General features: G+C 50.1%; 1 protein-coding gene across 1 annotated transcript in view; it reads left to right on the top strand.

Annotated features, from left to right (window-relative positions):
* Positions 1–4,275, top strand: part of LOC144486417 (zinc-binding protein A33-like) — a 32,921-nt gene extending 28,646 nt beyond the window's left edge. The window contains exon 6 of the mRNA XM_078204453.1: positions 3,633–4,275. Within this exon, the coding sequence (XP_078060579.1) occupies positions 3,633–4,225 (593 nt within the window). The 3' untranslated portion in view covers positions 4,226–4,275. The remainder of the gene's footprint in view (positions 1–3,632) is intronic.
* The last annotated feature ends 10,105 nt before the right edge of the window (positions 4,276–14,380 follow it).

Below are 14,380 nucleotides of genomic sequence, written 5' to 3'. Positions count from 1 at the left end.
TCCCCAATACCTCACTACCCTCAACACTGACTTCCGGACTACAACTCCTTTTCCCACCCCCCTGACAAATTAGTTTAAATCCCCCTGAAGAGCCGTAGCAAATTTCCCTCCCAGGATATTGGTGCCCCTCTGGTTCAGGTGCACCCCGTCCTGTTTGTACAGGTCCCACCTTCCCCAGAATGTGTTCCAATTATCCACGTAACTGAAACCCTCCCTCCTACACCATCCCTGCAGCCACATGTTTACCTGCACTCTCTCCCTGTTCCTCAACTCGCTACCACGTGGCACCGGCAACATACCAGAGATGACCACATGTTTTGTCTTGGCTCTCAGCTTCCAGCCCAGCTCCCTAAATTCCTGTTTTAAATCCCCGTCCCTTCTCTTACCTATGTCGTTGGTACCGATGTGTACCACGACTTGTGACTGTTCCCCGTCCCCCTTAAGAATCCGGAAAACACGGTCCAAAATGTCACGGACCCTGGCATCTGGTCGGCAACATACCATCCGTGAGTCTCTTTTGCTGCCACAGAACCTCCTATCTAGCCCTCGAACTAATGAGTCCCCAATAACTATTGCCCACCCGCTCTCCCCCTTACCCTCCCGAGCCACAGGGACGGACTCAGTGCTGGAGATCCGCTCACTGCGGCTCACCACTGGTATGTCGTCCCCCTCAACTGCATCCAAAGCGGAATACTTGTTGCTAAGGGGAACGACCACAGGGGATTCCTGCACTGACTGCTTCCTCCCCGCCCCTCTCACTGTCACCCATCTATTTTCCTTTCCTGGAATAACTATATCCATGAAGCTTCTGTCTATGGCCACCTCTGCCTCCCTAATGATCCTAAGTTCATCCAACTCCAGCTCCAGCTTGAGAAAGGATATACTGGCACTGGAGGGGGTGCAGAGGAGATTCACTAGGTTGATTCCGGAGCTGAGAGGGTTGGCTTATGAGGAGAGACTGAGTAGACTGGGACTATACTCATTGGAATTCAGAAGAATGAGGGGAGATCTTATAGAAACATATAAGATTATGAAGGGAATAGATAAGATAGAAGCAGGGAAGTTGTTTCCACTGGCGGGTGAAACTAGAACTAGGGGGCATAGCCTCAAAATAAGGGGAAGCAGATTTAGGACTGAGTTGAGGAGAAACTTCTTCACACAAAGGGTTATGAATCTGTGGAATTCCCTGCCCAGTGAAGCAGTTGAGGCTACCTCATTGAATGTTTTTAAGGTGAGGATAGATAAATTTTTGAACAGCAAAGGAATTAAGGGTTATGGTGAGCGAGCGGGTAAGTGGAGCTGAGTCCACAAAAAGATCAGCCATGATCTTATTGAATGGGGTCTCATCCAATATTGTAACAGATTTTGGGTCTGGTCTGGTATCGTACCAAGAGAAACTGCAGAATTCCAGGGTAGAGAGGGATCTGGATGTCCTGGTATACAAATCACAAAACGTTAGTCTGTATGTACAGCAAGTAATTAGGAATATAAATGGGATGTTGGTATTTATTGTCGGGAGAATCAAGTATACAAATTGTTCCTGTAGGGGTACAGGGCCTTACTTGCATCTGGAGTAATGTGTACTATTTTGATCTCCTTACTTCAGATCATAAGGCACAAGAACAGATGTAGGCCATTCGGCCCATTGAGTCTGTTCTGCCATTCAATGAGGTCAGGACTGATCTGATGTCATAATCCTCCAACTCCACTTTCCCGCCTTATCCCCATAACCCTGATTCCCTTACTGATTAAAAATCTGTCTACCTCAGCCCTGAAAATATGACCCAGCCTCTACTGCTCTCTGCGGATTCAGTACCTCTGAGAGAGGAAATTCCTCCTCATCTCTGTCTTAAATGGGCACCCCCCCTCACTCTGAGATTATTCCCTCTGGTCCCAGATTCTCCCACAAGTGGAAAGAACCTCTCAATATCTACGCTGTCAAGCCCCCTGAGAATCCGAAATGTATCAATAAGGTCACCTCTCGTTCTTCTAAACTCCAATGAGTTCAGGCCCAACCTATTAGCCTCGCCTCATAAGAAAATCCCTCCATTCCTGGAATCAATCAAATGACCTTTCTCTGGACTGCCTCTAATGCCAGTATATCTTTTCTGCGGTTAGGGGATGAAGACAGTATTCAGGTGTGGTCTAACTCGTGACTTGTCCAGTTCTAGCAGGACCTCCCTATTTTTATACTCCATTCCATTTCAATAAAGGTCACCATTCCATTTCTCTTCCCTGACACTTGGTGAACTTGTGTGCTGGCTGTTTGTGATTTATGCACAAGGACCCCCCAATCCCTCGGTGCTGCAGCTTTCTGCAGTCTTTCTCTATTTAAATAATATTCAGCTCCTTTATTCTTCACTTCACATTTTCCAACATGATGTTTCTTCTGCCAAGTTTTCACCCACGCAGTGAAATGTTTCCTATCCCTCTGTAGACTCTTTGTGTCATCCTCACCACTTGCCTTCACTGATATTTTTGTGTCACTCACTAACTTGGCAATCGTACATTCACTTCCCTCATCCAATCATTCATATAAATAAGAAATGACCATTGAATTCGAGACTGATTCCTGGCATGAAGTGATTGTCTTGTGACGGAAGCCTGAGCAGGTTGGGTCTCTACCCATTGGAGTTTAGGAGAATGAGAGGTGATCTTATTGAAACATCGAAGACACTGAGGGGACTCGACAGGATTGACGCTGAGTGGATGTTTCTCTTGTCAAGGAGTCTCGTACAACGGACAGTTTGAAAATGAGCAATCTCCCATTGAATACAGAGAGGAGGAGATTTTGTTTCCTATCAGAGGGATGATTTGTGTTGGATTTCTCTCCCCCCAGTGAGCAGGGGAGGATGTATCACTGAATATATTGAATCAGATCAGTCCTGATCTTATTGAATGGCAGAGCAGGCTCGAGGGGCCGAATGGCCCACTCCTGTTCCGAGTTCTTTTGTTCTGGGAATTGATTTTTAGTGTGATATCTGACAGACTCGGATTGTGTACAATCTGTACGGTGACATCGACACGATGCTTCACAGACATACCACCTCCCACCCGCTCTCTCCAGCTTTCTCTCCTCCACCTCTGTTCCCTCTCCCTCTCTCCTCAACCTTGACTTTCCCTTCCAGTCCTCTTCTCACTGTCTGGCTTCCCTCTCACAAATTCCCCCTCCCCAACCCCGCTACCTCTCTCTCTCTCCTTCACTCCCTGTCCCTTATGCTCTCCTCTACTCACATACCCCCCCTTCTCCCCCCAAACTTCTTTCCACCCACATTCTCTCTCCCCTTTCCCCCTCTCTCCCCTCCCACTCTCCCTTTGTCTCTCTCTTTAATTCCTCTTTTCTTCTTACCTCAATCTGTCCCACAATCTCTCTCTCCCATTCCCCACAACCACCCCATCTTCCCTATCTCTCTCTCACTCACTGTCTCTCCCGTCTTTCCGCTGTCTTCCCACTTTCCTCCCCTCCCGCTCTCTCCATGAACCCATCACATTCCTGCTCCCACTCTCCCCTCCCCCTCATTCTCCCCTCGCCCTCACAAACCTCTCTCCTCTCTCCCTCACTCCTCACCCTCTCTCCCCTCCCCACCCCCTCTCTCTAAATCACTGACTGTGTTATTTTAACTTTCCCCCAGCTCCAGCCTCTCTGACTCTGGATCCGAACACAGCGCATCGCCGGCTCATCCTGTCTGAGGACCGGAGCAGTGTGAGACTCGGAGACAAACGGCAGCGGCTCCCTGACACCCCGGAGAGGTTTGATTACTGGGAATGTGTCCTGGGATCAGAGGGATTCACATCAGGGAGACATTACTGGGAGGTGGAGGTGGGGGAGACAGGGTGGAGACTGGGAGTGGCCCGAGAGTCTGTGAACAGGAAAGAGGGAATCGTCCTGAGACCTGAGTTCGGATTCTGGATTCTGTGGCTCATTCCCGGTGTTGGTTATTTTGCCGCCACCTCCCCCTCACTGACCCCCCTCACCCTGAGTGTGAATCCCCGGAAGATCGGGGTTTTCCTGGACTATGAGGGTGGACAGGTGTCATTTTACAATGCGGACATGTCCCATCTCCACACTTTCACCCACACTTTCACTGAGAGAATCTTTCCCATCTTCAGACCGGGATTGAAAGTCGGGAAAACCTCAGCCTCGCTGAAAATCTGCGGGGTTAAAGGTCACGAACAGATCCATCCCATAATTTCACACCGTCTCCCTGCCTCCTGCCAGCTGTAAACTGATGGAAGCTGTTGATATTGTGGGTATTGTATAGAATTATAATTTACATTGCGGGTCCATGATTACATTTGTAAAATGATTCTTCAAATAAAACAATCTGAGAATCACTGGAACAGAAACAGTTTTTCTCAAAGATTCAACATTTCATCATTCAATCCAAGAAGCAGCAACTCAACATGTCCCTGAGGGGGCGGGACTCTGGGGAATGGGGAAGCTGATTGGCCGGAGCCCCTGTCGATCTGCGAGAGAGGGCGGGACCCCGTGGAATGGGGAAGCTAATTGGCTCCAGCTCCTGTCACACTGGGTGAGGGGGCGGGACTCCGGGCAATGAGGAAGCCGATTGGCCGATGCCCCTGTCACTCCGAGTGAGGGGGCGGGACCCCAGGCAATGGGGAAGTTGATTGGCTGCAGCACCTGTCACTCTGAGCAAGGGGGCGGGACCACGGGGAAGTTGATTGGCTGCAGCACCAGTCACTCTGAGTGAGGGGGCGGGACCACGGGGAATGGGGAAGCTGATTGGCCGGAGCTCCTGTCAGAGTGACGAAGGGGTGTCCTGGCAGCCGATTGGTCGCCGTACCTGTCACTCAAAGAGAAATTGGGAGAAATGGAGATCCTTCAATGAAAAACCGGAAGTAGATCAGACTGGGGACAGTTTACCCGCCGCGCAAAAATAAACCCAAGAGGGTGGAAAAGAGGTGAAAGATCGAGTGTTGTTACTGTGATCAGGTGGGACGGTAGCACAGTGGTTAGCACTGCTGCTTCACAGCTCCAGGGTCCTGGGTTCGATTCCCGGCTCGGGTCACTGTCTGTGTGGAGTTTGCACATTCTCCTCGTGTCTGCGTGGGTTTCCTCCGGGTGCTCCGGTTTCCTCCCACAGTCCAAAGATGTGCGGGTTAGGTTGATTGGCCAGGTTAAATTGCCCCTTAGTGTCCTGGGATGCGTAGGTTAGAGGGATTAGCGGGTAAAATATGTAGGGGTAGGGCCTGGGTGGGATTGTGGTCGGTGCAGACTCGATGGGCCGAATGGCCTCCTTCTGCACTGTAGGGTTTCTATGATTTCTATGATCTATGACTCACAAAGTCACCGTGCTGGGGGCTTCAGAAAGGCACTGGGAGAAAGGATGCGGTAAAAGATGTTCAACCAGTGGGATTAGTTAAAACGGTGAAGAAAATCTCCAGAGAAGTTGAGGAACTGAAGGAGAGTGCGCAGCATGGGCTGGATAGTAAGATAGCACCCGATCTTTTCACTTCACCTGTGTGGGTAAGGTTTACTCAGGTCCTCAGAGACAACACACATCTCTTTAACCTGTGTTGAATGCTCCCTCCACCCACATTATCTGTACCTTTAAGACCTGGCTGGCTGTAGAGATTCGCATTCTAATTAGTATTCTGTAACTTTCTATGATTTCTATGATTCTATGAGAAACTTGATTTCTGTGTCTGTGCACTGTTGGAGAACAGATAACCACTCCATCTGACGAAGGAGCTGTGCTCCAAAAGCTTATGGTATTTGCTACCAAATAAACCTGTTGGACTTTAACCTGGTGTTGTGAGACTTCTTATTGTGCTTACCCCAGTCCAACGCCGGCATCTCCACATCCACACAGACAGTGACCCAAGCCGGGAATCGAACCCAGGTCCCTGGAGCTGTGAAGCAGCAGTGCTAACCACTGTGCTACCGTGTCGCCCAGAGATGAGATGGTAAAGGAAAAACCGAATCAGGTAGAGGATCAGGCAGAGGTGTTTAGTCCTGACAGATTAATGGAGTTACAACAGAAAGATGAGGCGATAAAGGATTTATATCACAAAGCCTGTACGGAAAAGGAATCAGAGTGTATTCCAGAATGCTATTCCCTTAAGGATAAAATATTAATGCGGACATGGAGACCTTGGCGGGTTCGTGCAGATGAGAAGTGGGCGGAGGTTCACCAGATTGTGTTGCTGATAGAACACAGACAGGAAGTATTACAGGGAGCACACGGATTACCTGTAGGAGGTCATCTAGGAGTGAGGAAGATGCAGCATTTTTATTGGCCTGGATTACATAAAGATGTTGAATTTTGCCGTACCTTTCACGTGTCAGATGGTCGGAAAGCCACAGGCTGTGATAAAACCTGTACCTTGATACCAATTCCCACATTTGAAGAACCTTTTATTCGGTTATCATTGATTGTGTAGGTCCCCTCGCTAAAACCAAAAGTGGGAACCAGTATTTGTGAACCGTAATGGATGTGTCTCCCAGGTTTCCAGAGGCAATTCCATGACGGAATGTCAAGGCAAAATAGGCTGTGGAGAGTTGCTTGCTTTCTTTACCCATTATGGATTACCCAGGGAGATTCAATCAGACCAAGGGTCCAAATTTACTGCCAAATTATTTAAGGAGGTCATGGATAGTTTAGAATCAGACACTTAATTCCACAATTGAAAAGGAGTTATTGAGTTTAATAATGGCCTTACAACATTTTAATGTTTACATTGCAAACAGTGCATCAGAGACGATTGTGTACAGCGATCCTTTGACATTTCTGGAAAGATTTAAGGACAAGAACACCAGACTATTTCATTGGAGTCTTAGAATCATAGAAACCCTCCAGTACAGACAGAGGCCATTCGGCCCATCGAGTCTGCAACGACCACAATCCCACCCAGGTCCTACCCCAATATCCCTACAGATTTACCCACTAATCCCTCTAACCTACACATCTCTGGACACTAAGGGCAATTTGGTTTTTAGCATGGCCAATCAACCTAACCCGCACATCTTTGGACTATGGGAGGAAACCGGAGCACCCGGAGGAAACCCACGCAGACACGAGGAGAATGTGCAAACTCCACACAGACAGTGACCCAAGCCGGGAATCGAACCCAGGTCCCTGGAGCTGTGAAGCAGCAGTGCTAACCACCGTGCTACCGTGCCGCCCTGCGGATGTACCCCAGGTTACTGTGGGAGGCGAGGGAAGAGATTGCAGAGCTTCTGGCGATGATCTTTGCATCGTCGATGGAGACAGGAGAGGCTCCGGAGGATCGGAGGACTGCGGATGCAGTTCCTATATTCAAGAAAGGGAACAGGGACAGCCCAGGAAACTACCGACCAGCGAGTCCCACCTCAGCAGTTGCTAAGTTGATGGAGAAGATCCCGAGGGACAGGATTCATGAACATCTAGAGAAGTTTAGTATGCTGAAAGGTAGTCAGCACGGCTTTGTCAAAGGCAAATCGTGCCCCACGAGCCCGGTGGAGTTCCCCGAAAATGCGACTAAACACATCGACGAAGGAAAAGCGGTAGATGCGGTCTACATGGACATCAGCAAGGCGTTCGACAAGGTCCCCCATGCAAGACTTCTCGAGAAAGTGAGAGGGCATGGGATCCAAGGGGCTGCTGCCTTGTGGATTCAGAACTGGCCTGCCTGCAGAAGGCAGAGAGTGGCTGTAGACGGCCCCCCCCCCCCCCCCCCGCAAAATGGAGGTCGGCCACCAGCGGAGTGCCCCAGGGATCCGCTCTGGGACCCCTGCCGCCCGTCATTTTCATAAATGACCTGGATGAGGAAGTGGAGGGATGGGCTGGTAAGTTTGCCGACGACACGAAGGTTGGTGGTGTTGTGGATAGTTTGGAGGGATGTCAGAAGCTGCAACGTGACATAGATAGGATGCAAGACTGGGCGGAGAAGTGGCAGATGGACCTCAACTTGGACAAATGTGTAGTGGTCCACCATGGCAGGTCAAATGGGATGAAGGAGTATAATATCAAGGGTAAGACTCTTCGCAGTGTAGAGGATCAGAAGGACCTTGGGGTCCAGGTCCATAGGACTCTTAAATCGGCCTCACAGGTAGAGGAGGTGGCTAAGAAGGCGTATGGTGTGCTGGCCTTCATCAATTGAGAGATTGAGTTTAGCAGTCAGGAGATAATGATGCAGCTTTATAAGACCCTCGTCAAACCCCACCTGGAGTACTGTGCTCAGTTCATAGAAATCATAGAAACCCTACAGTGCAGAAGGAGGCCATTCGGCCCATCGAGTCTGCACCGACCACAATCCCACCCAGGCCCTACCCCCACATATTTACCCGCTAATCCCTCTAACCTACACATCCCAGGACTCTAATGGGCAATTTTTAACCTGGCCAATCAACCTAACCCGCACATCTTTGGACTGTGGGAGGAAACCGGAGCACCCGGAGGAAACCCACGCAGACACGAGGAGAATGTGCAAACTCCGCACAGACAGTGACCCAAGCCAGGAATCGAACCCGGGACCCTGGAGCTGTGAAGCAGCAGTGCTAACCACTGTGCTACCGTGCCGCCGTGAGTTCTGGTCGCCTCATTACAGGAGGGATGTGGAAATGATTGAAAGGGTGCAGAGAAGATCCACAAGGATGTTGCCTGGACTGGTCAGCATGCCTTTATGTTACAAGCATTTAATTTACAGATTGTACATGTTGCAGGTTGTGAAAGTGTTATTGTGGATGCTTTATTGTGAGTTTAAAAGAGACCATCTTTTTATGATGATGGTTCATTTTTTCTTAAGGGGGGAGTTGTTGCAAAGTTGAGTAAAATGCTAGAATGGAAAGCAGTGCGTGGTCCGTTTAAAAAGTGGTGCTTTTTCTGTACTTAGAGTTTGAAGAAAAAGATAGAGTGCATGGGGAGCCAGACTGAAACATTATCTCAACAGGCCAGGCAGCAGGATTGCCTAGGTAACAGGCTTCAACATTTGACTCAGAACAGGCTTTTGAATTTAACCAATCAATTTAAATGAGGCACTTGAATAACAGCAGCCTATCAGATTTAAATTTGATACTTTGGTAACCTGAGAACCAATCCTGTTGTGGGGATGTGGATCTGTCATCAGGGATATAAAAGAACAGGCAGTGGTACAATAGGCAGAGACAGCAACGGCCACCTGCCAGGGTAACAGCCTCATTTATGTCTCAAGTCAAAGCTTGATCTCAACAGCGATGGAACCAAAGACGGAAAAGAAAGAAATCCAGAAAGAAAAGATCAGAGAAGACCAGAAAATTCCAGAAGACGACAAACCTGGTTGTAATTTAGAGAGTGACAACATTCTATTTTTGTTGTTAATGAGTGTGAATTGTATTTATCTAAACAGCATTCCATTCGAATGGTGTTTTATTCAGGTTGTTAATAGTTGAGTTAACCTGTTCACTGTGAGTTAGATAAATAAAGTGTTATTTGTTGATTTTACAGAGAGAGTCTCAGGGAGTTATTCTGTATTTAACCACTCGAGGCTGCTGAAGAGCGGATCGTCCCCCTTCACACACACTTTACCAGATTATGGGGCGAGGTACTCCTCTCTGAGTGGTTGAGTGTTAGTTCTGAGGGGGGGGGGGGGGGGGGGACAACCTCTGGTTCATTACATGTGGTCTAACCGAGGGATATGGAGTCCGGAACTGTGCACAGTGCTTTGAGTGTGGGTCTAACCGAGAGATATGGAGACCGGGACTGTGCACAGTGCTCCGAGTGTGGTCTAACCGAGGGACATGGAGACTGGAACTGTGCACAGTGCTCTAAATGTGGTCTAACTGAGGGATATGGAGACTGGAACTGTGCACATTGCTCCCAGTGTGGTCTAACCGAGGGATAGGGAGACCGGAAGTGTGCACAGTGCTCCACGTGTGCGTCTAACCGAGGGATATGGAGACTGGAACTGTGCACAGTGCTCCGAGTGTGGGTCTAACCGAGGGATATGGAGACCGGAACTGTGCACGGTGCTCCGAGTGTGGGTCTAACCGAGGGATATGGAGACTGGAACTGTGCACATTGCTCCCAGTGTGGGTCTAACTGAGGGATATGGAGACTGGAACTGTGCACAGTGCTCCGAGTGTGGTCTAACCGAGGGGTATGGAGACTGGAACTGTGCACAGTGCTCCGAGTGTGCGTCTAACCGAGGGATATGGAGACTGGAACTGTGCACAGTGCTCCGAGTGTGCGTCTAACCAAGGGATATGGAGACTGGAACTGTGTACAGTGCTCCGAGTGTGGTCCAACCGAGGGGTATGGAGACTGGAACTGTGTACAGTGCTCTGAATGTGGTCCAACCGAGGGGTATGGAGACTGGAACTGTGCACAATGCTCTTGCGTAGCCCAGTGTAGGATTTGTGTCTGAATTTGGTTTCTGTGAGTGAGGGAGTTCCAGGATTTTGACCCCAGCGACAGTGAAGGAATGGCCGATATATTTCCAAGTCGGGATGGTGAGTGACTCGGAGGGGAACCTCCAGGTGGAGGTGTTCCCAGGTATCTGCTGCCCTTGTCCTTCTAGATGGTAGAGGTAGTGGGTTTGGAAGGTGCTTCCGAAGGAGCCTTGGTGAGTTGCTGCAGTGCATCTTGTAGACGGTACACACGGCTGTCACTGTGCGTCGGTGGTGGAGGGAGTGAATGTTTGTGGTTAGCGTGTCGATCGAGCGGGGCTGCTTTGTCCTGGATGGGGTCGAGCTTCTCGAGTGTTGTTGGAGCCGCACCCATCCAGGCGAGTGGGGAGTATTCCATCACACTTCTGACTTGTGCCTTGTAGATGGTGGACAGGCTTTGGGGAGTCAGGAGGTGAGTTACTCTCCGCAGGATTCCCAGCCTCTGACCTGCTCTGGGAGCCACAGTATTTATACGGCTGGGTCCAGCTCCGTTTCTGGTAAATGGTAACCCCCAGGATGTTGATAGTGGGGGATTCGGTGATGGAAACCCCCAGGATGTTGATAGTGGGAGTTTCAGTGATGGGAACCCCCAGGATGTTGATAGTGGGGTTTTCGGTGATGGGAACCCCCAGGATGTTGATAGTGGGGGGGATTCAGTGATGGTAACCCCCAGGATGTTGATAGTGGGGGGGATTCAGCGATGGTAACCCCCAGGATGTTGATAGTGGGGGGGATTCAGCGATGGTAAACCCCAGGATGTTGATAGTGGGGGGGATTCAGTGATGGTGACCCCCAGGATGTTGATAGTGGGGGGGATTCAGCGATGGTAACCCCCAGGATGTTGATAGTGGGGGTTTCAGTGATGGTAACCCCCAGGATGTTGACAGTGGGGGATTCAGTGACGGTAACACTATTGAATGTCAAGGCGCGGTGGTTAGAGTGTCTCTTATTGGTGATGGTCATTGCCTGGCATGTGTGAGGCGTGATTGTTATTTGCCACTTGTCAGCCCGAGCCTGGATATTGTCCAGATCTTGCTGCGTTTGAACATGGACTGCTTCAGTATCTGAGGAGTGGTGAATGGTGCTGAACATTGTGCAATCATCAGCGAACATCCCCACTTCTGACCTTATGATGGAGGGAGGGTCATTGATGAAGCAGCTGAAGATTGTTGGGCCGAGGACACTCCCCTGAGGGACTCCTGCAGAGATGTCCTGGAGCTGAGATGACTGACCCTCCACAACCACAACCATCTTCCTGTGTGTCGGGTATGACTCCAACCAGCGGAGAGTTTGCCCCCTGATACCCATTGATTCTAGTTTTGCTGGGGCTCCTTGAGGCCTCACTCGGTCGAATGTGGCCTTGATGTCAAGGGCTGTCACTCTCACCTCACCTCTGGAATTCAGCTCTTTTGTCCATGTTTGAACCAAGGCTGTAATGAAGTCAGGAGCTGAGTGACCCTGGCAAAACCCAAACTGGGCGTCACTGAGCAGGTTATTGCTGAGCAGGTGCTGCTTGATAGCGCTGTCGATGACCCTTCCATCACTTTCCTGATGATCGAGAGTAGACTGATTGGGCAGTAATTGGCTGGGTTGGATTTGTCCTGCTTTTTGTGTACAGGACATACCTGGGCAATTTTCCACATTGTTGGGTAGATGCCAGTGTTGTAACTGCACTGGAAGAGCTTGGCTCGGGGAGCGGCAAGTTCTGGAGCACAAGTCTTCAGTACTATTGCCGGAATGTTATCAGGGCCCATTGCCTTTGCAGTATCCAGTGCCTCCAACCGATTCTTGATATCACGTGGAGTGAATCGAATTGGCTGAAGACTGGCATCCGAGATGCTGGGGACCACTGGAGGAGGCCAAGATGGATCATCCACTCGGCACTTCTGGCTGAAGATTGCTGCGAATACTTCAGCCTTATCTTTTGCCCTGATGTGATTGGACTCCTCCATCATTGAGGACGGGGATATTTGTGGAGCCTCCTCCTCCAGTGAGTTGTTTAATTATCCACCACCATTCTCGACTGGATCTGGAAGGACTGCAGAGCTTAGATCTGATCCGTTGGTTGTGGGATCACTTAGCTCTGTCTATCACTTGCTGTTTTTGCCACTTGGGTGCAAGTAATCCTGTGTTGTAGCTTCACCAGGTTGACTCCTCATTTTGAGGTGTGCCTGGTGCTGCTCCTGACATGTCCTCCTGCGCTCTCCATTGTACCAGGGTTGATCCCCTGGCTTGATGGTAATGGTTGAGTGGGGGATATGTCGTGCCATGAGGTTACAGATTGTTGTTGAGCACAATTCTGCTGCTGTTGATGCCACAGCGCCTCCTGGATGCCCAGTCTGGAGTTGGTAGTGTTGCAAAGTTGGGTAGAGTAACTGTAGATTGGTGTGTGTAAAATTGTTAAATGCTCGGGGTGGGGAGGGGGTGGGGAGGGGGCGGGGGGAGCATTGCACGGTCCCTTTACAAGGTGGTGCTTTTTCTGTGCTGAGAGAGTTAGAAAATGCAAGTACACAGAGAGCCCAGACTGAAACATTTGTATCGAAAGGTCAAGCAGCAGTGTTACCAAGGCAACAGGCTTTGAATTTTCTGAATTCAGCCGATCAATTTGAATCAGACACTTAGATACCAAGAACCTATTAAATTTAAATCTGATGGTTTTGACAACCTAGGAGCAATCCTATTGTGGGAAATATTGATGTGTCATCAGAGGTATAAAAGAAGGGGAAGAGTGGGACAAGCGAGCAACTGCCACCTGCCAGAGATAACAGCTCACAGCTCTGAGAGAGAGAGAATCGCTGCCTCTCACAGCTGCATCTGTGTCTTAGAGAACACATCATCGAGAAGATGTTCCAAACAGAAGAATCAACAGAGAAGGCCCAGAATGTTCCGGAAGACACAAAACCTAGTTGTAATTTAGAGAGTGACGAAATTCTATTTTTGTTAATGATTGGAAATTGTATTTCTATTATATTCCTCAATTCCGGACTTACCCCAATGAAATCATAAACACCCACAGAGGTGTACCGGGGGGAGAAGAACGTGGCGAGGAATAACATCTGGGAAGAGAGAGAGAAAACATGGCAGTCTCTGTCTTAACAGAGCAGATTCCCAACCGCCCCCCGCCACCCCCACAACCCTCCACGAGATCCGCAAACATCTCCCGCTGCCCCCCGATTCCCCCCTCCACCCTGGGACCCGCAAGCCCCTCCCACTGCTCCCCGAATCCCCCCTCCGCCCCGGGACCCACAAACACCTCCCTCTCACAAGAGTCCGGGATAAGCCGACTATGACAGAAACTCTGTTCTGGGGTGGAGAGGGGTTCTGGGTTTTCCCTTGCAGAGTTGCACAAACCGGTAGGTAGCACCAGCCTGCACACACCTCCAGAAAGCATTGTACTCAGACCTGGAACACACAACATCAGCATCACACACAGCATCGGGAAACAGCACACCATTCAGCTCCCTCGAGCCTGTTACACAGGAACAGGAGGAGGCCATTCAGCCCCTCGAGCCTGTTACACAGGAACAGGAGGAGGCCATTCAGCCCCTCGAGCCTGTTACACAGGAACAGGAGGAGACCATTCAGCCCCTCGAGCCTGTTACACAGGAACAGGAGGAGGCCATTCAGCCCCTCGGGCCTGTTACACAGGAACAGGAGGAGGCCATTCAGCCCCTCGAGCCTGTTACACAGGAACAGGACGAGATCATTCAGCCCCTCGAGCCTGTTACACAGGAACAGGAGGAGACCATTCAGCCCCTCGAGCCTGTTACACAGGAACAGGAGGAGGCCATTCAGCCCCCCTCGGGCCTGTTACACAGAAACAGGAGGAGGAACTGTGGCCGAACGGGCCACCTAAAATAGCGATTTACAGAGCATTTTGGGATAATTGGACAAGCACTGAAACAGCAGGCTGCAGCCCCCGTCCCAAACACCGCGGACCCGCCCCCGTCCCAAACACCGCCGACCCGCCCCCGTCCCAAACACCGCGGACCCGCCCCCGTCCCAAACACCGCT

This window comes from Mustelus asterias, unplaced genomic scaffold (genome assembly GCF_964213995.1).
Source record: "Mustelus asterias unplaced genomic scaffold, sMusAst1.hap1.1 HAP1_SCAFFOLD_334, whole genome shotgun sequence".
Classification (NCBI taxonomy): domain Eukaryota; kingdom Metazoa; phylum Chordata; class Chondrichthyes; order Carcharhiniformes; family Triakidae; genus Mustelus; species Mustelus asterias.
Note: the sequence above shows the minus strand (reverse complement) of the source record. Positions and strands in the feature narration are given on the sequence as shown.